Below are 27,479 nucleotides of genomic sequence, written 5' to 3' on the forward strand. Positions count from 1 at the left end.
CAGCTCTGCTGCGTCACTGGGAATTTAAGATCAATAATCCTGAATGAAGCTCTACATGAAGTGTTGAGGAGCTCCTGCTGCTAATATGTGTGTGTTTAGGTGCTGAGATTAGATCAGCGAGGTCGCGGCCCACAAGGGGGCCTCAGTGATCTTTGTGGGGGGGGTTGTGTCATATTTAAAGAAAATTCTTAGCAGTGGACAATTAGGAGAAGGATCATGTTGGCTTAGTTCATTTTTTCCCCTACCTCAGTGGTCGTCAACCACCGGTCCGTGGATCAATTGGTACCGGGCCGCACAGGAAATCAATAATTGTTTCCATTTTATTTATTGTCTGAGTCTGAACGATCTATTATTTTAAAAAGTCTTTTATTTTGAAAAATGACCATATTCTCCCGGTTATATCTCTGTCACTTGAGCACCAAAATTTTACCCACAAGCATTAAAATTGAGTATGTAACAGACGTCTTTGGAAAGTTTCTTTGCTACGGGAAAAAGGCCCAGTGAACGACCTGCGAACTGCCAAGGAATGGGTCAGCAAATCAGGTGAATCAGATCAACAACTGATGGGGATTGCAAATGAAAGCGTTCGTATATTACGAATTTCTAGAGTTTGCACAAGTTTGTTGTCTCCAATTAAGGTGTGCATCTTGTGCACAGCGAGTCACGTGACAAGAATTGACCGATCAGCTTCAGCTTGTATGGAATATTCACATTTCGGTAAGACTTATTTTCTAAGACAAGCACACAAACACTGCAGCGCTTTGTACTTTTCTCCGTGAATAAGACTTGTATCAGAGAGTGACAGCAATGTTTTGTCAGCTTGTCATCCTCTGAGAAAAAGATTGATAGTCGCCTAGCAACCTACGAAACACCCCCAAACCCCCCGCAGTTAAATAGTCAAGCGTTGACCGGTGCATGGTGATGAACAGGTTGAGGAGCACTGCCCTAGCTGACCAAAAATAAACTCATTTGTAATCCGACCTCCACAAAAAAGACAGTCTCACTGATTCGCCTCGCAGCAATCCTCACACTAATTGATAGAGCAGAACAAATTACATGCCAGTAGTAAATTGTAACAGCCTATATTATTTTGTCCCTTATACACCAGTGTGAACACTGATATTTTTGTTACTGAATTTCAAATAGGGTCAATTTAAAGGCCAAAGGATTACGTTTTTCCGTTACAAATGGCCTGATGTTTTGTTTTAGATTTTACAACAGGTTTCAGGAGTCTGCGGTCATTAAACACTGCTGATGAATGAGGGATTCAGCTCATATAAACGTCTCCTTCTCTGCTTATTGAGTTATTGGTCTGACTTTCAAATGTTAAATACATTTATTTAAGTGCACAATATTTGCGCCGTGATCTTCAGTTATTTTGTTCTAGTTTTTTGCTATGGTACTGACTAGTCTAATGTATATACACAAATATACACTTATTGCATAGCATCCTACAAAACGCCTAAACTTAAAAGAGAGACCTGTAAAGCCTAGTACACACTACATAAGTTTACACATCTGCAGATTGGTCCATGACTTGGTTTTGTTTTTAAATTGCTGTGTTGATCACACTTATCCACAAGAGGGCGTCACACACTACATGATCTGACAACAACTGTTTAACCCAACAACTTTGCCCCGCCCCCAAAACTCCACCAATGAGTGCTGAGGGTGGAGCCGTCGGAAAGAGCTGGACGCTATTGGCTGATGTGATGATGACACCACTGACACAGCGTTTGAAATGGCTCAGAAAGTGGTCAAGGGAGCATTTGAAAGCATCGTCAATCAGATGATCTGTCAGCAGATCGATTGCTCATATACCTGCACAGTTCAGCTGATAGCCGATCAGCCATTTTGGTGACTGTCGCTTTAAATGCAAATGCGATTGTTCTTGTCTTAAAAAGGGGGCGGAGCTACAAATGCCTGTAATTTAATAACAAGACTAACATACTATGCTAATGAGGGAGAGATGGTCACTAGTGGGCAGAGCTTTTTACCCTCTGATGACTTGTACAAATAGAGAATGTCAATCAAAGTGTTTCTGCAAAATATAAATATAATTAATTTCTTTTTCCCATTAGAGGCTGGATATATTCACACACTGCCAACACACGACTGGGTTTAAACTCTCTATAAATGTGATTTATTTCATAATAGCTCTCCTTTAATATTGTAATATTGTCATTTTGACAGTGTATTGTGGGCTATTCCATCAAATATACCTGTGCAACATCAGACTGGCTTTGTGTAATAGTAAATAAACTATTCTTCAGCTAATTGTGTGTGTGTGTGTGTGTGTGTGTCTAACCCATAGCAGAGGAACAGAGAGAGTGGAGCGGCTCCGGTCCCAATCAGACCCCTCCAGGAGCCGCAGCCGAGGGCCACGGCCAACAGCAGGAGCTCGCCGGAGAACATGGTCAAACCGGACAGCATGGTGACCAGCAGACGCAAAGACGGGTCACACAGCTCCAGACCTGCACAAACACACACTACAAGCTCAGATACACACTTCCATATTCTGCTTGAGTATAATCATATCTGCAGCTCATGTTGACTCCGATTTACACTCAACAGATGCCAGAGCTGATGTTTACAGTACAAACAGCACTACAGTATACTGTATGATGACCTTCTGCAGACACTTTCATTTTCCAGGACACATACATGTAACAGATCTGACCATATTTGTCATGTAAAACTATTATAAAACATTAAATAACTTCATGTTAATTACATAAGTAACCCTTCTGTACATAAAAGCAATATAGATATGAATAAAACGGGTGTGTAATCAGAATATATTCAGAAAATACATAGGAATAACTGGAGTATACATGGAAATAAAACTGAAGTTTGTCATATTTCATTAAAACAGACTGAAATAATCTGAATATAGATTGTAATACAATGGTGTAATCCAAATATAGAGAGGAATAATCAGAATATAGATCGTAAAAGTTGAAAATAAAGTGGAATAATTGGAATAAACATCTAAATATAGATCAGAATAATCACAATATAGAGGAATAAATGGAATATAGAGAGGAATAAGAGGAATAATCTACTATAGCAAGGAGTAAAGCTGCTGCTGGTCTGTGTGTGTGTGTGTGTGTGTGTGTGTGTGTGTGTGTGACTCACGTGTGATGTAGAGTGTGAGGTAGACTCCAGCGCTCGCAGCAGCCAGACAGAAGCGCATGGCGATGAAGAGCGGCGGTGACGGAGAAACACACACACACACTCCAAACACCACAGCCAGGGTGAGAGACGCCAGCAGAGACCGGTGTCTGCCCAGCCTGAACACACACACACAGAGAGAGAGAGAGAGAGAGAGAGAGAGAGAGAGAGAGAGACACACACACAGGTCAGAGCAGCACTACACTCACAGACAGCAGTATTTTTTTATTTCAGTAAACAAAAATGTGTTTGACCAACAGCTTTAGTTTGAGTTTTGGTTTACTATAATAATGTAGCAATAAACTAGGCCTGGAAAATGCCATGACTTTTACAGGTTTTCCATGACCGTATGAACCCTGAGTGAAGAGTGTCTCACCGGTCAGACGTGTAGCCAAGACACAGACAGCCCGTCAGGGTCCCCAGAATGAAGCAAACCTCCTCTACTGGAACCAGCCAGTACCGCGAACACACCAGATCCCACTGACAGAGACAGGAAGTCAAACAAAACACACCGGACGTCACTCCATGTTCATTTTTAATTAATTAATCTGGAACAAACACATTATTTATACACACATATACTCATTTAACAACACACATAATTTGCAAATAATATTGCTGCATATATATAAAATAAACACGCGCACATATCTTATGTCAAAACAAATTTGCAATTAATCACGACTAATCTTTGCCCAGCAATTGGGTTTTAACCCAACACTGACTGTGTTTATGTTGCATGAACCCGCAGCGTCACATGACCAACAGCATCTGAATGTGAGCAAACCAGTCCTTCAGCACATATGAGCAGACGTCAGGGTGGAGAAGCACAAAACATCAGCTAAATATAAACCCATCCAGAATCACAACCTCCAGTAAATCCACACTGACAGAGTTCAGACTCCGACTTCAGAGACACCGAGCAAACATTAGTTAAAGATCAACTCTACAGTAGAGGAGTGAATACTGTCTGCATACCAATAACCCATCATCAGCTGCTGTTAGTGTTTAACGAACACAGATTCAGAGCAAATACATTCAGTCACGTTCTATATTGCCATAATCACATACTGAATGCTCCTTAGTGCAATAAACAACATTATAGTTAAAGACTAGATTACAACTCACTATTCTATCAAAAATGTGTATGCTGAATAGAATAAAGCCTTCAGTCTTATACAACAGTGCTGCGCTGCATTTCAGCCTTTATAGCAACCGTCTGCATGTGCTGTATTCTGATTATTACGCAACAACATGCGAAGCATAAAATTAGACACAAAACAATGCTCTGAGCGATAATAGTTTATTAACTCTTCAATAAAACCCCAAGCTGACAGGATGAAAACAGCTGATGGAGTATACACTAACCTGCGCAATATTCAGACACTAGACTGAGACAAACAGTCAAAAACACAACAGAAACTAAAACAGCTGATGGAGTATACACTAACCTGCACATTATTAAGACACTAGATGGAGACAGTCAAAAACACAACAGACACTAAAACAGCTGATGGAGTATACACTAACCTGCGCAATATTCAGACACTAGACTGAGACAAACAGTCAAAAACACAACAGACACTAAAACAGCTGATGGAGTATACACTAACCTGCGCAATATTCAGACACTAGATGGAGACAGTCAAAAACACAAAGCTGACAGACACTAAAACAGCTGATGGAGTATACACTAACCTGCGCAATATTCAGACACTAGATGGGCCAGATGGTAAAAAACACAAAGCTGACAGAAACAGCTAATGGAGTATACACTAACCTGTGCATTATTCAGACACTAGACGGAGACAAACAGTCAAAAACACAAAGCTGACAGAAACAGCTGATGGAGTATACACTAACCTGTGCATTATTCAGACACTAGACGGAGACAAACAGTCTAAAACACAAAGCTGACAGAATCAGCTGATGGAGTATACACTAACCTGCGCAATATTCACACACTAGATGGAGACAAACATTCAAAAACACAACAGACACTAAAACAGCTGATGGAGTATACACTAACCTGCACATTATTCAGACACTAGATGGAGACAGTCAAAAACACAACAGACACTAAAACAGCTGATGGAGTATACACTAACCTGCGCAATATTCAGACACTAGATGGAGACAGTCAAAAACACAACAGACACTAAAACAGCTGATGGAGTATACACTAACCTGCACATTATTCAGACACTAGATGGAGACAGTCAAAAACACAACAGACACTAAAACAGCTGATGGAGTATACACTAACCTGCGCAATATTCAGACACTAGATGGAGACAAACAGTCAAAAACACAAAGCTGACAGACACTAAAACAGCTGATGGAGTATACACTAACCTGCGCAATATTCAGACACTAGATGGGCCAGATGGTAAAAAACACAAAGCTGACAGAAACAGCTGATGGAGTATACACTAACCTGTGCATTATTCAGACACTAGACGGAGACAAACAGCCTAAAACACAAAGCTGACAGAATCAGCTGATGGAGTATACACTAACCTGCGCAATATTCACACACTAGATGGAGACAAACAGTCAAAAACACAACAGACACTAAAACAGCTGATGGAGTATACACTAACCTGCGCAATATTCAGACACTAGATGGAGACAAACAGTCAAAAACACAAAGCTGACATACACTAAAACAGCTGATGGAGTATACACTAACCTGCGCAATATTCAGACACTAGATGGAGACAAACAGCCAAAAACACAACAGACACTAAAACAGCTGATGGAGTATACACTAACCTGCGCAATATTCAGACACTAGATGGGCCAGATGGTAAAAAACACAAAGCTGACAGAAACAGCTGATGGAGTATACACTAACCTGTGCATTATTCAGACACTAGACGGAGACAAACAGTCTAAAACACAAAGCTGACAGAAACAGCTGATGGAGTATACACTAACCCGCGCATTATTCAGACACTAGATGGCACCAAAAAGACAAAAACGCAGAGCTGACAGAAACTAAAATAGCTGATGGAGTATACACTAACCTGCAAAATTATTCAGACATTAGATGGTGTCAAACAAACAATCGTGACAGACGAGTAAATATATGAATTGGTACGAGTTGGTGATTCTCAGTTCCTAAATGAGATTTTGTGTTATTCAGCGGTTGTTACACGTGAATTACATACCTTAAAATGCCATGACTGACCAATCAGAATAGAGTATTCCAGAAAGTCATGTACATAAATCAGCGTAAAAGCCTCAGCAACTATTTGGAAAAAATGAAATGTGACACCATCATAATCCGGCTCACCTCTGTGACGATGTTATTGGCCAGTCCTTCAGTGACAGTGAAGTTGAATCCAGCATCGCAGTCCCTCACGCCCGTCTGTGTTCCGTTAATGAAGATGTACTGCCTGCACTCGGGCTGATCCTGCACCCGTCTGGAAGAGTTGGTTAGCTTCAGAGCAGGCGCTGGGCCGGGCAGACGACAGCGGAAAGGAGAAGCCAGAGTCAGCAGCGGGTCGGACGACAGCAGGAATGCCAGGAACAGATTGGGCAGGACGGAGAGAGCGATGAGCAGACGCTGCTTCTTACGGCCCAGAGCCAGGATCATCACCTCTCCTGTGGGTACACATTCACAGGCTAAATAACTCAAATAAATCATTGACTTCTGCTATCTTTTGCTGCTGGAGATACTGTTGCCCTGAAAAAACCTAAATAAAATAGTCGTAAAAAGCTAATTAAAAAATATTTGCATATACCATAAGACTGGTAAACGGAAAATTGTAGTGGTTTTAAAACCTTCACTTTTCCAAACCGTATACCGTAAAACCGGTTATTGTCCCATGCCAACTTAAAACTGGACTGGTCACCGGCCCATGCCAACTTGAAACTGGTTATCGTCCCTCGTCGACTTGAAACCAGTTAAGTGTCCCATGTCTACTTAAAACTGGACTGGTTATTGTCCCTTGCCTACTTGAAACTGGTTATCATCCCATGCCTACTTAAAAATGGTTATTGTCTCATGCCTGCTTAAAATTGGACTGGTTACCATCCCACATCTAATGGGGTATCTTTCCATGCCTACTTGAAACCAGTTATCATCCCATGCTTACTTGAAACTGGTTACCGTCCCATGCCTACTTTAAAACAGTTATCGTCCCATGCCTACTTGAAACTGGTTATCGTCTTATGACTACTTAAAACTGGTTATCATTCCATGTCTACTTAAAACCAGTAACTGTCCCATGACTACTGTTTGTTGTCACATGCCTACTTGAAACTGGACCGGTTATTGTCCCATGCCTACTTGAAACAAGTTATTGTCCCATGCCTACTTGAAACAGATTATAGCCCTATGCCTACCAGAAACTAATAATTGTCCCATGCCTATTTGAAAACCAGTTAGTGTCCCATGCCTAATTAAAACTGGACTGGTTATCATTCAATGTCTTTTAAAAATTAGTTATCATCCCAAGTCTACATGAAACCAGTTACCATCCAATGCCTACTAGAAAGCAATTATAGTCACGTGCCTATTTGAAACCAGTTACTGTCCCATGCCTACTTGAATCTAGTTATCATCCCACGTTTACTTGAAAGCAGTTATTGCTTACTTACCCATGCTTACTTAAATCTGGTTGTTGTCCCACGCCTACTTAAACCTGGACTGGTTGTCATCCCATGCCTGGTTATCGTCCAAGACATCTACTTGAAACCAGTTACCGCCCCATGTCTACTTGAAACTGGTTATCTTCTTATGCTTACTTGAAACTGGTTATCGTCCCACGTCTACTTGAAACCAATTACAGTCACATGCCTATTTAAAACCAGTTATTGTCCCATGCCTACTTGAATCTAGTTATCATCCCACATTTACTTGAAACCAGTTATTGTCCCATGCCTACTTGAATCTGGTTGTTGTCACATGACTACTTGAAACTGGACTGGTTATTGTCCCACGCCTACTTAAGACTGGACAGGTTGTCGTCCCATGCCTACTTGAAACTGGTTATCTTCTTATGCCTACTTGTAACTGGTTATCGTCACACATCTACTTGAAACCAATTATAGTCGCATGCCTATTTGAAAGCAGTTACTGTCCCATGCCTACTTGAATCTAGTTATCATTCCACGTTTACTTGAAAGCAGTTACCGTCCCATGCCTAATTAAATCTGGTTGTTGCCACATGGCTACTTGAAACTGGACTGGTTATTGTCCCACGCCTACTTAAAACTGGTTAGCGTCCCATGTCTACTTGAAAGCAACTATTATTCCATGCCTACTTGAAACTGGTGATCGTCCCACGTCTACATGAAACCAATTATTGTCACATGCCTACTTGAAACTGGTCATCATCCCACGTTTACTTGAAAGCAGTTACCGTCTCATACCTACTTAAAACTGGCTGTTGTTACATGACTACTTGAAACTGGACTGGTTATCGTCCCACGCCTACTTAGAACAGGTAAGTGTCCCATGTCTACTTAAAACTGAACAGGTTATCATCCCATGCCTCCTTAAAACTGGTTATCGTCCCATGCATACTTAAAACTGGACTGGTTATTGTCCCATGCCTGCTTGAACTGGCTATCATCCTATGCCTACTTGAAACCGGTTATGGTGCCATGCCTACCTGTGGGCGGCAGAGCGGGTGGCAGCGGCAGACTGGACGGGGCAGGAGACGAGGGCGTCGGGGAGGACGGCAGAGATGGAGGAGGTGGAGGACATGGAGAAGGAGATGCCAGCGGAGACGACATGATGGAGAGAAGAAAGAGAGAGAGAAAGATAGACTGTGTGTGTCTGTGTCTCTCGCTCTCTCTCTTCCTCACACTGAAGAACCCAGACAACCTGCAAAGACATGCAAACACATTGCTGGATCAGATGGATAGATTAGTTATGGCCTGTAAGAGACTTATTATGACCTGTGAGAGACTAGTTATGACCTGTGGGAGACTAATTATGACCTGTGAGAGACTAGTTATGGCCTGTGAGAGACTAGTTATGGCCTGTGAGAGACTAGTTATGTAAGAGACTAGTTATGACCTGTGGGAGACTAGTTATGGCCTGTGAGAGACTAGTTATGTAAGAGACTAGTTATGACCTGTGGGAGACTAGTTATGGCCTGTGAGAGACTAGTTATGTGAGACTAGTTATGGCCTGTGAGAGACTAGTTATGTGAGACTAGTTATGGCCTGTGAGAGACTAGTTATGACCTGTGGGAGAGTAGTTATGGCCTGTGAGAGACTAGTTATGTGAGACTAGTTATGGCCTGTGAGAGACTAGTTATGACCTGTGGGAGACTAGTTATGGCCTGTGAGATACTAGTTATGTGAGAGACTAGTTATGGCCTGTGAGAGACTAGTTATGACCTTTGAGAGACTAGTTATGGCCTGTGGGAGACTAGTTATGTGAGAGACTAGTTATGACCTGTGGGAGACTAATTATGACCTGTGAGAGACTAGTTATGGCCTGTGAGAGACTAGTTATGACCTGTGGGAGACAAGTTATGTGAGAGACTAGTTATGACCTGTGGGAGACAAGTTATGTGAGAGACTAGTTATGACCTGTGGGAGACTAATCATGACCTGTGAGAGACTAGTTATGGCCTGTGAGAGACTAGTTATGTGAGAGACTAGTTATGGCCTGTGAGAGACTAGTTAGGATCTGTGAGACTAGTTATAACCTGTGAGAGACTAGTTATGATCTGTGAGATTAGTTATGACCTGTGAGAGACTAGAGAGAATAGTTACGTGCTGTGAGAGACTAATTATGACCTGTGAGAGACTAGTTATGGCCTGTGAGAGCAGTTATGGCCTGTGAGAGACTGGTTATGACCTGTAAGAGACTAGTTATGATCTGTGAGACTAGTTATAACCTGTGAGAGACTAGAGAGAGTAGTTACGTGCTGTGAGAGACTAATTATGACCTGGAAGACTAGTTATGATCTGTGAGAGACTAGTTATTACCTGTGAGAGACTAGTTATGACCTTTGAGAGACTAGAGAGAGTAGTTACGTGCCGTGAGAGACTAATTTTGACCCATGAGACTAGTTATGACCTGTGACAGACTAGATAGACTAGTAATGCCTTGTGAGAGAATGGTTATGACCTGTGAGAGACTAGTTATGGCCCTCGGGAGACCAGTTATGTGCTGTGGGAGAGTAGAAATGCCCTGTGGGAGACTGGTTATGCGCTATGAGAGACTAATTAAGGCTTGTGAGACTAGTTGTGATCTGTGGGACACCAGTTATGTTGAAAGCTAGTAATGACATGTGAAAGACTAGAGAGCCTAGTCATGCCCAGTGAGAGACTAGATATGTGAGAAACTAGTTATGACCTGTGAGAGACTAGTAATGTGCTTTGGAAAAACTAGTAATATCCCCCGGAGACTAGTTGTGTGTTGTGAGAGACAAGTTATGATCTGTAAGATAGTAATGGCCTGTGAGAGAATAGTTAGACCAGAGAGACTAGTAATGCATGTGACAGACTTGTTATAACTTGTTAGATACTAGAGAGAGACTTGTAATGCTCTGTGAGAGACTAGAGAGATTAGTTATGTGCTGTGACATATTAGTTATAACATGTAAGAGACTAGAGATACTAGTTATGAACTGTGATGAGAGTAGTTATGACCTGTGAGAGACTTGAGACTACTTATGCGCAGTGACAGACTAGTTATTACAGGTGAGAGACCAGTTAGAACCAGTTTGAGACTAGTTATGTGCTGTGACAGACTAGTTATAACCTGTGAGAGACCAGAGAAACTAGTCGTGCTGTGACAGACTAGTTATAACTTGTGAGAGAATAGTTATAACAGGTGAGAGACTGGATAGACTAGTCATGTGCTGTGACAGACTAGTTATAACCTGTGAGAGACTGGAGAGACTAGTTTTGTGCTGTGACAGATTAGTTATAAAAGATGAGAGACTAAATATGACCTGTGAGAGACTAGAGATAATAGTTATGTGCTGTGACAGACTAGTTATAACAGATGAGAGACTAGTTATGACCTGTGAGAGACTAGAGATAATAGTTATGTGCTGTGACAGACTAGTTTTAACTTGTAAGAGACTAGTTAAAACCAGTGAGAGACTAGTTAGAACTGGTGAGAGAATGGAGAGACTAGTTATGTGCTGTGACAGACTAGTTATAACCGGTGAGAGACTGGAGAGACTAGTTTTGTGCTGTCCCAGACTAGTTATAAACCGTGAGAGACCAGAGAGACTAGTCATGCTGTGACAGACTAGTTATAACCGGTGAGTGACTGGAGAGACTAGTTTTGTGCTGTCCCAGACTAGTTATAAACTGTGAGAGACCAGAGAGACTAGTCTTGCTGTGACAGACTAGTTATAACAGGTGAGAGACTGGGGAGAATATTTATGTGCTGTGACAGACTAGTTATAACCGGTGAGTGACTGGAGAGTCTAGTTTTGTGCTGTGACAGATTAGTTATACCAGGTGAGAGACTAGTTAAAACCTGTGAGAGACTGAAGAAATTAGCTATAACCTGTGAGAGACTAGTAATGTAACAGGTGTAGTAATGTAAGTTAGTTCTAGTAATTTAAGAGACTAAGAGAAAGTAGGAGGTAGTAACCTGGCCATAACTGAAATATATTGAAATGATGAAGAATGAAGATTACATTGTTTGAAATAAATCATTTGTTCTGTAATAGCGTGGTATACGCTGTAAAACAATGGTACAACAGAGCGATAGATAGATAGATAGATAGATAGATAGATAGATAGATAGATAGATAGATAGATAGATAGATAGATAGAATAAAAGAATGCTATTCATAACGTGAAAAGGCAAAGGAATGAAGGCAAAGGTCTTAGAGTAAAGTGAACGGAGGAATGAAAGAACTGCAGGAATGTGAGTTACATAAGTGTGGATTTAGAGAGAAGTGAAATGCTGCTTTAATGAACTCCTAAAACACAAACGCAGATCTGACCTGATACGTAAGCAGATTTCAGTAAGCATCCTGGTATTAAAATAAAGCTTGTATTGGTGAATGATGAAGAATGGGCCTCACCTGCTCCTGCAGATCCAGATGAAGCTCTGCTCACATCAGATTTCCAGCACAAACACACACTGAAGATGAGGATGATGAAGATGCTGCTGCTGTTTTCTCGGCCCGTTCTGCGCGTTCACGGTTTCTCTACACAAACAAAAGCGCCTCTCGTTTCTGTGTTGTTGATCAGTTTTCCGCCGAACAACCGAACAAACGCGTTCACTGACGGTAAATAAAGCCTCAGTAATGACAGAGACGGTCATGGACGGAAGCAGATCCCGGCACAGAGACGCGGACAGGGCGGAAAAACTGGCACGACTGGCGGCGAGCGCCGGAAACATCGGGAACATTCGGAGAACTTCGGAAAGCTTTGAGAAGGCGCAGCTGCAGTGCAGAGTCTCGGCCACCAGAGAGAGACATTCAGCACTAAACAGCAGTGGTGCTCTGCATACTACATAACATACAGTATACACAAGGTACAGCACTACATGAACGAAAATAAAATGTCACAAAAACAAAATATTAATCAGGCAAGTAGTGCAAAAGTCTCATTTTGATCATTATAATAATCATTATAGTACAATAGTACAACCATATAGCACAGTATATCATCAAAATACTTATACACAGGGTTTAATAGTTTTAAACATCACACATAATTGCAATTTATAAAATTAGATTATTATAACATGATTTATGGGTGCATGCTTAAAGAAATGATATATATATATATATATATATATATATATATATATATATATATATATATATATATATATATATATATATATATATATATATATATATATATATATATATATATATTATAATATACAGAATCAATTTGAATAAAACTTCAAGTCTAATGATAGTAATAATATTTGTTTTAATATAATATTACAATCGTGTTAAATAAAAAAACAACATCTAAAATGTAAAAAATATATATTAAGAATGTTATAATGTTATAAATATTAAAAATAAATGGATTTCAATAAAACTTCAAGCTTGCATTGTACTAATAGTAATGTAGTATTATTTTTCCATAATAAAATATAAATGTAAATATTTTAGAGTAAAACATGTATTCTAAAGGAAAATTATAATACAAATAGATTTTTAATACATTTATGATCAATTTAATTAAACCGTAAGCTCTTTGTTTAATACATTATAATTAAATATTAATATAACATCTTGATAATTTATAATGAATATTTTATTTAATTTTATAATAAAGGTATAAAAAATTAAAAATTTAAAAAGCAAAATTTCTTCACTTTGACATATATTAATAAATGTACAGCATATTTAATACATGACAAATAACAGTTGTCAAAAAAGTCATAATTAATAATAAATAATATCTAATAAATAGTTTAATTAAATAATATAAAATAAATAAAACAATAATAAATAAAATGATAGAAATTAATAAATAAAATAATAGAAATAAAATATAAATACAATTATATGTATATATATATATATATATATATATATATATATATATATATATATATCGATATATATATATATATATATATATATATATATATATATATATATATATATATGTATATATATATATAATATATATATATATATATATATATATATATATATATATATATATATAATAAAAACAATAGTCATGCATATATATATATATATATATATATATATATATATATATATATATATATATATATATATATATATATATATATATATATATATATATAATTCATACATATGATTATACATAATTAAAAAATAATAGAAAAATTCATATTTAATTAAACGTAAATAATTAAATCTTACTGTCTAAAAGCTGTATTTGAATTTGGCATTAAAATATGTTTAGTATTTAATATGCATAATTACACTAATAACACATTTAAAACGTAATATTTAAGTAATAAATAACATAATAAACATAAGAAATAGTGTTTATATTATTATAAACAACAACAATTTTATTAATAATCATTGCACATTTGTATTTACGTAATGATGATGATAATATTAATAATAATAATAAATACATAAGTGTATTAACATAATATAATAATATTGTTATTAATAATAATTACACAATTATATTTATATAATAATAATAATAATAATAATAATACACAATTGTTTTTATATAATATTATTATTATTATTATTATTATTATTACAGAATTGTATTTTTATATATATATGATAATATTTATAATAATTCCACAATTGTATTTATACATAATATAATATTAATTATTACAATAATTACACAATTGTATTTACATAAAATAATAATAATAATATTATTAATAATTACACAATTGTATTTATATAATGATGATGATATTAATAACATTGATAATAATAATAAATACACAATTGTTTTTACATAATATAATATAATGATATTATTAATAATAATAATTATAATGATAATAATAATTATATTAATTACACAATTGTATTTACATAATATGATAACAACAATAATAGTACTATGTATAATAATTACACAATGGTATTTATATATTATATAATGATTATAATATTTACAATAATTACACAATTGTATTTACATAATATAATAATAATATTATTTATTATTAATAATTACACAATTGTATTTATATAATGATGATGATATTAATAACATTAATAATAATAATAAATACACAATTGTTTTTACATAATATAATATAATGATATTATTAATAATAATAATTATAATGATTATAATAATTATAATTACACAATTGTATTTACATAATATAATAACAACAATAATAATACTATGTATAATAATTACACAATTGTATTTATATATTATATAATGATAATAATATTTACAATTACACAATTGTATTTACATAATATAATAATAATATTAATAATAATAATTACACAATTGTAATAATATAATATAATATCATATAATAAAATATAATATGATAACGATGACGATAATAATAATAATATTAATAATTCTCCTATACTTAGCTCTATACTGGAAACTCAAAGCACCTTACACATTTTTTGGGGGGGGTATCCTCATCCAGCACCAGTGGATAATAAATACACTATTTAGTAAATATTTAATTTAATGAAACATTAATAATAAAAACAGTCTAAAAAGCAGTGTTGTATTGCAGCGGAGGGTCAGGTGTGTGTGTTGCACCCGTCCTCCAGCACTGCATTGAGTAACAGAGGCTCAGTTTCCACACACACACACTCTTTCCTCACCCTGTGGCCAGATTTCAGGTCTGGGACCACAGATTACTCAAACACAAGCACACAGAGCAGAGCTTACAACACAAACATCAACAGTAGTGTGCATTAATGAAGGCCTGTGTTATCAGACTCCCTCATCTGTGTAGCGCCAATATAGATAAAGCATGAGCATCGGCGCTGGCAGGGGAAACACAGCAATGCTATCATGCTGAAACACCTCATTACAGCCGTTTGCTGGAGGAAAGAGCACCGCGCCGTTGTGTTGAGCAATTACAATCAATGCACGAGCAGAAAACGACATCATATCTGCGGATTAAACGCAGAAATCAGACACACTGAAGAGATGAGGGTGAAAACTGCAGATCAAACTGAGAAATCTGATGGAGAAACATGCGGAAAACACATACTGACAGGGTCAAGGAGAAATAGTTTGGGTCAAAAGAGCAAATATAAAAAAACAAAACAAAAAAAAACAAGGAAAAACAAAGAAACAAGGGGCATAAGGGACAAAAAGTTGTCAAAAACTAAAATTCATAAATAATTAAATATTAATACATCTTAAGAATACAATTTCAATGATGTATAATAAAAATTACAGTACAAAATGAATAATTATTAACATTTAATACATGCATAATTATATGACTAACTAATTGAAGAAGCAATATTTGATTTATAAATAACATATTAAAGTATGTATAATAATTACACAATTATATTTATATAATATAAAATAATGATGACAATTATGATGATAATAATAATATTTATAATAATTACACAATTGTATTTATATAATAACGATGACAATTATGAAATATATGCAATATTAGCAATAAATATTACAAAAAACAAAAATTAAACAATTGTATTTATATAATAATGACACAACTAGGATAATAATAATAATAATAATAATAATATTAATAATAATAAATAATATTAATAATAACAACAGTAATAATAATAATAATCTTTATAATTACACAATTGTATTTACATATTATATTAATGTTGACTATTATGATGATGATAATAATAATAATAATAATAATAATAAAATTACACAATTGTATTTACATAATATAATAAAGTTGACAATTATGATAATAAGAACAACAACAACAATAATAATAATAAAATTCTGACAGGGTCAAGAATAAATGGTGGCTGTTTTGGAATAATAAAAGAATTTAAATTTGAGTAATATACATGTATAACTTTTAATACATGCATAATTACATAAATAGCTAATTGAAAAAGTAATATTTGATTAATAAATAGCATAATAAATAGAAATAAAAATAGTATGTGATTATATTTATTATTATTAACATAAAATATAATAATTACACAATTGTATTTATAGAATATATGATACTAATACTAATAATAATAATAATAATAATAATAATAAAATTTATAATAATCACAGAATTGTATTTATAATAATGATGGCAGTTACGATGATAATAATAATAATTATTATTATTATTATTATTATTATTATTATTATTCTAACAGAGTCATAAAAATGGTGGCTGTTTTGGAAAAATAAAAATGTAAAATAACTAAAAAGTTTACAAGCAAACAGCATTTGGAAAAAAAATTTAAATATATATATTTTTTTACAATTTACAATATTAACAAATTTCAAAATAAAATTTAAATGACATATAATTATTGATTTTGAAATAAAATTGTAATAGAAGATGAATAAATGAACAATACGATGTTTAAAAACACTTTTACACTAAAATCTGATGGATAAAGTGTGGAAAGCTGGAAGTGTTGGATGCTTTGGGTCAAAAGGTCAAAGATTTTACAAAGAAAGGGTTCAAACTGCTTTAGTGGTGTTGCACTGTAGCCTTATGGCTGGGTCAGTTGGCGTTTCTGTGTGGAGTTTGCATGTTCTCCCCCAGTCCAAGCACATGCTATATGTGAATCGATGAACTAAATTGGCTGTGACCTTCGTCAGGGCACAGTGCTAACCACTGAGCCACTGCATCACCCCAAAAGGTCAAATATAAAAGAAAATAAATTTTAAAAGTTGAGCTTTCAAACTGGGGCAAATAAAGGACAAAAAAGGTTTTTGGATTTTTGTTTTTGTATAAAACTAATTATTATAGATGAATAAACCAAGAAAACAGTTTAAAATGGTTTTACACTGAAATCTGGAGGAGAGAGGCTGAACAACTGCACATTCTGACAGGGTGAAGGAGAAATGCTGACGGTTTTGGGTCAAAAGGTCAAATATGAGCTGAGCAAAAATAAAAACACAATATAAAAAAAGTGTTAAATCAATAAATTCATTAACAAAATTATTAAATTAGGTTAAAATAAAATATATGCAATTTAAAATATATATATATATATAAAAAACATCATCTGTGATTGTTGCAGAAAAATTAAAAAATTAAAAACATATTACAAAAAACAGATGAACACATTATATTATGATACATTTCCTAGAAATGCGTTAAATTAATAAATTAATTTGAAAAGTTATCACATTTTGTTAAAATAAATAAATACACCAAACGCCTCATCTGCAATCAATAAAAATAAAAACATTCATTTTCTTGTCAGTTTAGTCCCTTTATTAATCCGGGGTCGCCACAGCAGAATGAACCACCAACTTATCCAGCAAGTTTTTACGCAGCCGATGCCCTTCCAGCTGCAACCCATCTCTGGGAAAAAAAATAAAAACATGACAAAAAATATTATTTTATTTATATTTACATGTTTTTATTGAACATTATGAACATTCAGAGCCAATCAGAGACTTTAAATTAGTAATAAGATTATAATAACCAAAATCCTGTAACAGAGTCCCGATATTAAATCTTTATTGCTTTTCAACCATTTACAGCGTGTTAAAAATGCTATTTTATTTCTAAAATATTTAATTTTTACATACTAAATCCAGCCTCTGCTGCTTATAAAAATCTAAACTATTTATTAAAACTGAAACAAACAAAAACTTAACATCTTAAAGTGACTAATAATATTGACCTTTAAAAAAAAAAAAAAATATATATATATATATATATATATATATATATATATTTATATATATATATATATTTATTTTTTATTTTTTTATGTAAAACCTGATTTTATACCAGCCAAATAAAAAAAAATATTAGAAAAAAAATATAAGTAATACTGTAATTATTTTCTCGCTCTGTTAAACATCATTTGGGAAATATTTGAAATCTAAATTTGACAGGACGGCTCATCAGTTATTGTGGTTAACAGTACTGTGCAGCACTAATGAGGATCTGAAGATACAAAAAGCAGCAGATCATCAGCAGATCATACTCTACATTCCACATGTCACACACTCACTTTCAACCTAAATAATACTACAAAATGTTGATCTGAACATAAACCTGTGTCGTCTCAGGTGTGTTCCTCAGGTGTGTTCTTCAGGTGTGTGTTCTCAGCAGAGTTCATCCGGTGTGTGTTCTCAGCTGTGATCTTCAGGTGAGTGATCTCAGCAGAGTTCATCCGGTGTGTGTTCTCAGCTGTGATCTTCAGGTGAGTGATCTCAGGTGTATTCTTCAGGTGTGTGTTCCTCAGGTTTGGCAGTGTTCCTTAGGTGTGTGTTTCTCAGGTGTGATCTTCAGGTGTATTTTTCAGATGTGTGTTCTCAGCAGTGTTACTCAGGTGTGTGTTCTTCAGGTGTGTGTTTCTCAGGTGTGATCTTCAGCTGTGTTTTTTTTAGGTGTGTGTTACTTAATTGTGATCTTCAGCAGTGTTCCTCGGGTGTGTTCTTAAGGTGTGTGCTCCTCAGGTGTGATCTTCAGGTGTGTGTTCTCAGCAGTGTTCCTCAGGGGTGTGTTCTTCAGGTGTGTGTTCCTCAGGTGTGATCTTCAGGTGTGATCTTCAGGTGTGTGTTCCTCAGGTGTGATCTTCAGGTGTGTGTTCCTCAGGTGTGTTCTTCAGGAGTGTGTTCACAGCAGTGTTCTTCAGGTGTGTGTTCCTCAGGTGTGATCTTCAGGTGTGTGTTCCTCAGGTGTGATCTTCAGGTGTGTGTTCCTCAGGTGTGTTCTTCAGGTGTGTGTTCCTCAGGTGTGATCTTCAGGTGTGTGTTCCTCAGGTGTGTTCTTCAGCAGTGTGTTCCTCAGGTGTGTTCTTCAGGTGTGTGTTCCTCAGGTGTGATCTTCAGGTGTGTGTTCCTCAGGTGTGTTCTTCAGCAGTGTGTTCCTCAGGTGTGTTCTTCAGGTGTGTGTTCCTCAGGTGTGATCTTCAGGTGTGTGTTCACAGCAGTGTTCTTCAGGTGTGTGTTCCTCAGGTGTGATCTTCAGGTGTGTGTTCCTCAGGTGTGTTCTTCAGGTGTGTGTTCCTTAGGTGTGATCTTCAGGTGTGTGTTCACAGCAGTGTTCTTCAGGTGTGTGTTCCTCAGGTGTGATCTTCAGGTGTGTGTTCGCAGCAGTGTTCCTCAGGTGTGTTCCTCAGGTGTGTGTTTCTCAGGTGTGTGTTCCTCAGGTGTGTGTTCCTCAGGTGTGTGTTCCTCAGGTGTGTGTTCCTCAGGTGTGTGTTCCTCAGGTGTGTTCTTCAGGTGTGTGTTCCTCAGGTGTGTGTTCCTCAGGTGTGTGTTCCTCAGGTGTGTGTTCCTCAGGTGTGTTCTTCAGGTGTGTGTTCCTCAGGTGTGTGTTCCTCAGGTGTGTTCTTCAGGTGTGTTCTTCAGGTGTGTGTTCGCAGCAGTGTTCCTCAGGTGTGTGTTCCTCAGGTGTGTTCTTTAGGTGTTTGTTCCTCAGGTGTGTTCTCCAGGTGTGTGTTCGCAGCAGTGTTCCTCAGGTGTGTGTTCCTCAGGTGTGTTCTTCAGGTGTTTGTTCCTCAGGTGTGTGTTCGCAGCAGTGTTCCTCAGGTGTGTGTTCCTCAGGTGTGTTCTTCAGGTGTGTGTTCTCCAGGTGTATTCTCATCAGTGCTCCTCAGATGTGTCCTGCAGGTGACGCTGGGACAGGTAATGCCTGAGCGCCTCCACCTCGTGCAGCAGGCGCTGGATGTGCACCTGCAGCCGGTGATTCTCATCCTGCAGCTGCAGCGCCCTCTGCTGGGTCATCTGGATGCGGCGCCGCGCTTTATCTCGACTCTTCCTGACGGCGATGTTGTTTCTCTCTCTCCTCTGCCGGTACTCAGCACTGTCTTTACTCACACCTCTCTTCTGTGCGCACAGGCGGAGCGCAGACGCTGGCGGGGGCTCCAGAAACTGAGCAAAATCCTTAACAGAGAGTCACAAAAGAGAAACACGAACTGAAGTTAATACAAGCTATTGCAGTTTTCATTAAGGTTGAACAATAGTGTATATCATTTAAGCATGGATATTATAATGTGTGTATCGCAGGACTAACTAACTAACTAACTAACTAATTAACCGACTAACTAGAAAAACGGGTAATGTGAGTATGACATATAAAGACCTGTAGTATTAGTATTAGTAATAAGAATAAGACTAACTAACTAACTAACTAACTAACTAACTAACTAACTAACTAACAATTCTACTACTGCCACTACTAACTAGCTAACTAGCTAACTAACTAACTAACTAACTAACTGACTAACTAGAAAAACGGGTAATGTGAGTATGACATATAAAGACCTGTAGTATTAGTAATAAGAATAAGACTAACTAACTAACTAACTAACTAACTAACTAACTAACTAACTAACTAACAATTCTACTACTGCCACTACTAACTAGCTAACTAGCTAACTAACTAACTAACTAACTAACTAACTAACTAACTAACTAACTAACTGACTAACTAGAAAAACGGGTAATGTGAGTATGACATATAAAGACCTGTAGTATTAGTAATAAGAATAAGACTAACTAACTAACTAACTAACTAACTAACTAACTAACTAACAATTCTACTACTGCCACTACTAACTAGCTAACTAGCTAACTAACTAACTAACTAACTTACTAACTAACTAACTGACTAACTAGAAAAACGGGTAATGTGAGTATGACATATAAAGACCTGTAGTATTAGTAATAAGAATAAGACTAACTAACTAACTAACTAACTAATAATTCTACTACTGCCACTACTAAATAGCTAACTAACTAACTAACTAACTAACTAACTAACTAACCAACCACACGACTAACTAACTAACTGATAATTCTACTACTGCCACTACTAGTACAACTAACTAACTAACTAACTAACTAACTAACTAACTAACTAACTAACTACAAAACGGGTAAAGTATAACAAAGACTCGTAGTATTAGTAGTAGTAATAATAATAAGAAGAAGAAAATGAAAAAAAGAACTAACTAACAAATTAACTAACTGATAATTCTACTACTGCCACTACAAACAAACTAACTAACTAACTAACTAACTAACTAACTAACTAACAACAAAACGGGTAATGAGTGTATGACATATAAAGACCTGTAGTATTAGTAGTAGTAAGAATAAGAAGAAGCAGAATTAACTAACTAACTATCTGATAATTCTACTACTGACACTACTAACTAACTAACTAACTAACAATTATACTACTGCCACTACAAGTTCTACTAACTAACAATTATACTACTGCCACTACAAGTTCTACTAACTAACTAACTAACTAACTAACTAACTAACAATTATACTACTGCCACTACAAGTTCTACTAACTAACTAACTAACAATTATACTACTGCCACTACAAGTTCTACTAACTAACAATTATACTACTGCCACTACAAGTTCTACTAACTAACTAACTAACTAACTAACTAACTAACTAACTAACTAACTAACTAACTAACTAACAATTATACTACTGCCACTACAAGTTCTACTAACTAACTAACTAACAATTATACTACTGCCACTACAAGTTCTACTAACTAACTAACTAACAATTATACTACTGCCACTACAAGTTCTACTAACTAACTAACTAACTAACTAAACCACCCACCAACTAACTAACTAACTCATCCAGCACGTTTTACGCAGCGGATGCCCTTCCAGCCGCAACCCATCACTGGGAAACACCCATACACACTCAATTACACACATACACTACGGATATATTAGCAAGCCAATTCACTTGTACCGCATGTGTTTGGACTGTGGGTAAAACCGGATCACCCGGAGGAAACCCACGCCAACACGGGGAGAACATGCAAACAACACATAGAAATGCCAACTGGCCCAGCCTAAGCTTGAAACAGCAACCTTCTTGCTGTGAGGCGATTGTGCTACCCACTGCACCACCCCATCATGGATTAGACTATTTATTAAAGGTTAAAAGATAAAGATTTTATTGCATATATAGTTTTTATTTCTTTATACAATGATGAGCTTGTTATTTTACATTTGATTGTTCAATTTCTGTACTTGAATACTGTTAGACTCCTCAGAAAACCCTAAAGCACTGTTCATTTACTGCCTAATTACCATAACTTGCCTAATTGCATTCATTTTTTTTAGTACACTGTTTTGGTGTAAACGCTGTTGTTCAATCTATTGTGTACATCTCAGAGGTAGCATTATGACATATAAACTTTAGATTTGAGGTTTTTCATGGAGCTTCAGTAGACGTGATTGGAAAATATGTCACAAACTGAATATAAATAACTACTGTTAAGCAAAAAGAAATAGGTAATTGATCTTTTGGTGTGATTTCATTACAGTGACATTTCTATTTCACACACAAATCTCTTTAAAGCAAACGTCTTTCTGTTGGTCAATGTGGGCGATTGCTTGTGAAATGTATGTTGTGAAAATGGCAGTCACGTGGATCCACCAATAAACTGTAAATCCACCACAAAAACATCAACACGAATGATCCAATCTAAATGCATCCAACATACAAAGTGTTCTCACTGGATTATTCATTTGATACATTCTGGAGTTTAATGAAGCATATTCACAGCAAACATTTCTCAAACTTTCTATTCCATCTTCATTTATTTAGTCAGCTTATTTAGCAATTCATAAGCTCTCTATCTACAAGCATTAAATATCCCTGTTTGCATTCAAAACGATTTCATATGAAGAAAAAAAAAACTAAATTGTCTAAACTGATGAAATTATATAAGATTATATAAATAATAGGAACTATTATCTCTAGAACTAATGTACTAGTTATTTTACCCGTATTCTAATATAATATAATATAATATAATATTATATAATATAATATAATATAATATAATATAATATAATATAATAACAAAACAAAATAAAATATAATATAATATAATATAATAAATTAAAATATAAAATAACAAAATATAAAATAATATAATATAATAAAATATAATATATTTAAATATAATAAAATAAAATATAAAATAACAAAATAAAATATAATATAATAAAATATAATATAATTTAATATAAAAGAATTTAATATAATATACTATAATATAATATAATATATAATTTAGTATAATATAATATATAATATAATATAATTTAGTATAATATAATATATAATATAATTTAGTATAATATAATATAAAATAATATAATATAATATAATATAACATAACATAATAATATAACATAATATAATATAATATAATAAAATATAATAAATTAAAATATAAAATAACAAAATATAAAATAATATAATATAATAAAATATAATATATTTAAATATAATAAAATAAAATATAAAATAACAAAATAAAATATAATATAATAAAATATAATATAATTTAATATAAAAGAATTTAATATAATATACTATAATATAATATATAATTTAGTATAATATAATATAATATAATTTAGAATAATATAATATATAATATAATATAATTTAGTATAATATAATATATAATATAATATAATTTAGTATAATATAATATAAAATAATATAATATAATATAACAAAACATAACATAATATAAGATAACATAATATAATATAATTTAACATAATATAATGTAATGTAATATAATATAATATATAGAACTGTAATTTCTAACCCCGACCGTTTAACAGATCACATGTCTTGACTCAATATACAAAAAAAAAAAAAAAAAAAAAAAAAAAAAACAGACGCAAATAAAGATAGAAATGTGTTGGTGTGTTTGTGCGTTATTCTGTTATATGTTTGTGTGTCAGTGTGTTTGTTTGTTTGTTAGTCTCTGTGTGTTTGTGTGCAAGAATTTTTGTGTTAGTGTGTATGTCTGTGTGTATGTTAGTGTGTTATTACCTGTGTATGTGCAGAACTCTGCTGCACTGAGCGCTCAGTGTTGGTGTTTGGGTTGTTCAGACAGGAGGAGTACGGTAAATAACCCATCATCACCTCGGGACTCTTAGTAAAGCTGATGGTCTGAGTATACAGGGCCGAGTCCATCGGAGTCTGAGCGCTGGAGTCTGAAGACGCCTCGTGCACAGAGAAGATGTTGTCAGACACCGACATCTGTGGAGGAAAATGACCTATACAGTAAAAAAATGACCCATACTGTGTTCAGAATTTCAATGCTATCACTGATTATCACTAATTATTTACTTCTATAAATGTGTGTATATATGAGTATTAATATTGATCCAGTAAAGGAATAACTAGCTTGATTAGGCAAGTTAGGGGAATTGTGCAAGTAATTGTATAACAGTGGTTACAGTGAACTTACATTTCAAACTCCATATTTCTGATCAACTAAACACAAGATTGTAAATTTAACAAAGTTTACTAAACTTTAAATGTTAAGTTGATTAAACATGCACACAAGTTAATACAAATAATCGACTGTGTTAAACAAACTGTATAAAATCAGGAGTTGAAAGCTTAACTGCAACTGCTATCCTCTAACTGTGGACTTAAAAGTAGCAGCTGACAATATTTAGTTGATTAAATTAATTCATCACATATCCAATCATATCATTCTATTCTCCATTTACATTTAATCATTTAGCAAATACTTTATGTATAATTTATTTATTTGATTTTAATGACGAATAAAGGAGAAAAAACAGAACAAATAACAAGAAACTAAATAAGTCACAGTACAAAATCAGTTCAGAAACAAATGGACCAAACCTCAACCGCATATTGCACAAACAATATATGACACACATATAGTAAATGTAGCTGAAAATTCAGGCAAATAAACACAGGAGAGAATTAAAAGTTATGAACTGAAATAAATAACTAATGAAAAGTAAAATAAAATGAAAGGGTTAGGGTGGCAGATGGGTTTGTTCACAGCCACTTACAAACAAGGAGGCATTCTATTCTATTCAAAATGTTCTATCATTCTATTCTACTCTATAAATAATATTCTATTCTATTGTTCTATTCTATATTGCTCTATCATTCTATTCTACAATAGTCGATCATTCTATTTTATTCTATTCTGTTCTATTCTATCATTATACTCTAATATTCAATTCCATCATTCTATTTTATTATATACAGTATGTTCTATCGTTCTATTCTACTGTTTAATTCTGTTCTATTTTATTTATTATTCTATCATTCATTTCTATAATATTCCATTCTATCATTCTATTGTATGATCTATTCTATCATTCTATTCTTTAATATTGTTTGTTCATTCCATTCTATTAAATAATATTCTATAATAATCTATTCTATCATTCCATATATTTGATTTCATCATTATAATCTACAATATTCTACTCTCTCATTATAACTTTTGTTGCTTGCTCTTTACGTTCAGCGGACTCTGGCCTTCTCGCTGTCCCTCGGAACTGCCTCTTTTCAATGGGGGGCAGATCATTTAGTGTTATTGCACCCAAACTCTGGAACTCTCCACCACGCTCACTCAGCTCTGCTAATAATATCTCTGAATTCAAATCCTTACTTAAGACTCACTTATTTTCTGAATGCTTTGCTTCCGATCTGCCAAACTGACTACTTTATCTGATCCACTTCCACTCTGCTCATATGTCTCTTAGGTCTTGTTTGTGTAATTCCAGTTTGTTATATTTGACTTCATGTATGTTTGTTTATTTTTTTGTCGCATTCCTTGTAAAGTGTCATTGAGCTCTGGAAAGGCGCTATATAAATAAAAATTATTATTATTATTATTATATATTATTCTATAATATTCTACTCTCTCATTCTATTCTATTCTATATTATTCTATCATTCTATTCTATTATATATTATTTTATCATTCTATTTTATAATTCTATTCTATAATATTCTACTCTCATTCTATTCTATTCTATTATATATTATTCTATAATTTTATTTTATAATGGTCTATTCTATCATTCTGTTCCATATTATTGTGATTGTTCATTCTATTCTATAATATTCTATATTAATCTATTCTATCATTCTATTCTATAATATTCTATTCAATCATTCTACTCTATTATATTCTATCATTCTGTTCTGTTATGTATTATTCTATCATTCTATTCTAAAACAATCTATTCTATCATTCTATTCTATATTATTCTATCATTATTTTCTATAATATTCTATTCCATTGATCTATTCTATAATACTCTATTCTATATTCTATTCCATCATTCTATTTTATATTATTCTATCATTCTAATATTTAATATTGTACTCTATCATTCTATTCTATAATGTTCTATTCTACCATTCTATTTTATTCTTTAATGGTCTATTCTATCACTCTATTCTATAATATTGTGTTTGTTCATTCCAATCTATAATAATCTAACTCTATAATATTCTATTCTTTCATTCTATAATAATCTAAATTTATAATATTCTATTCTATCATATTCTGCTCTCTTTCTATTCTATAATATCCATTCTTTAATTCTGTATTCTTTCATTGCATTCGATAATAATATTCTATCATTCTAGTGTAAATGTTACTTATACTATATTCTGTTCTGTCACTCTGAAGTTATCGATATAAACTTACTCTGACAGTTTAACATTTAACAAGACTTAGTGAATAATCTGCTGCTGCTGATGATGTGAGAAATGTTGAAGGGGTGTTTGTGTGAGTAATATATTCTGTGTATAAAAATAAAAGAGAAGTCTGGGCACTTACGGCTATGTGTGGAGCTGCTGAACTCTACTCAATCTCGTCTTCTGGATTCTTCTTCTTCTTCTGAATAATCCGTTA

General features: G+C 34.2%; 2 protein-coding genes and 1 long non-coding RNA gene across 6 annotated transcripts in view; 1 reads left to right on the forward strand and 2 right to left on the reverse strand.

The window, feature by feature from the left end:
- The window catches only part of LOC101882775 (uncharacterized), a 73,809-nt gene extending 71,071 nt beyond the window's left edge, over positions 1-2,738 (forward strand). For both annotated transcript variants that reach the window (XR_012399611.1, XR_012399610.1), the window contains one exon: positions 2,315-2,738. This is a non-coding gene — a long non-coding RNA (uncharacterized lncRNA). The remainder of the gene's footprint in view (positions 1-2,314) is intronic.
- The window catches only part of slc22a17 (solute carrier family 22 member 17), a 28,470-nt gene extending 15,946 nt beyond the window's left edge, over positions 1-12,524 (reverse strand). For both annotated transcript variants that reach the window (XR_012399597.1, XM_002666734.7), the window contains exons 1-6: positions 12,198-12,524; positions 8,799-9,013; positions 6,473-6,783; positions 3,551-3,654; positions 3,139-3,293; positions 2,309-2,474 (exon numbers count right to left, since the gene is read on the reverse strand). Coding sequence is in view for 1 of the 2 variants with exons in the window: in XM_002666734.7 (XP_002666780.2) it covers positions 2,309-2,474; positions 3,139-3,293; positions 3,551-3,654; positions 6,473-6,783; positions 8,799-8,922 (860 nt within the window). In the remaining variant the exon portion in view is untranslated. The remainder of the gene's footprint in view (positions 1-2,308; positions 2,475-3,138; positions 3,294-3,550; positions 3,655-6,472; positions 6,784-8,798; positions 9,014-12,197) is intronic.
- A 7,238-nt stretch (positions 12,525-19,762) lies between these two features.
- cebp1 (CCAAT/enhancer binding protein (C/EBP) 1) lies at positions 19,763-27,470 on the reverse strand. Of its 2 annotated transcripts, none has more exon segments than NM_131837.1 (3): positions 19,763-20,643; positions 24,608-24,817; positions 27,405-27,446. In NM_131837.1, coding segments are annotated over 2 exon segments (510 nt in total). In that variant the 5' UTR covers positions 27,405-27,446; the 3' UTR covers positions 19,763-20,343.
- Positions 27,471-27,479: the final 9 nt, after the last annotated feature.

Source organism: Danio rerio, chromosome 24 (assembly GCF_049306965.1).
Source record: "Danio rerio strain Tuebingen ecotype United States chromosome 24, GRCz12tu, whole genome shotgun sequence".
In the NCBI taxonomy this organism is placed as follows: domain Eukaryota; kingdom Metazoa; phylum Chordata; class Actinopteri; order Cypriniformes; family Danionidae; genus Danio; species Danio rerio.

Excerpts from the sequence above, each read along its gene's own strand:
- cebp1 (XM_073939984.1), bottom strand. The coding sequence starts at position 24,817 with ATGTCGGTGTCTGACAACATCTTCTCTGTGCACGAGGCGTCTTCAGAC. Across the intron at positions 20,644-24,607 it reads AGAGTTCTGCACATACACAG|GATTTTGCTCAGTTTCTGGA; the intron begins GTAATAACACAC and ends CTCTCTGTTAAG.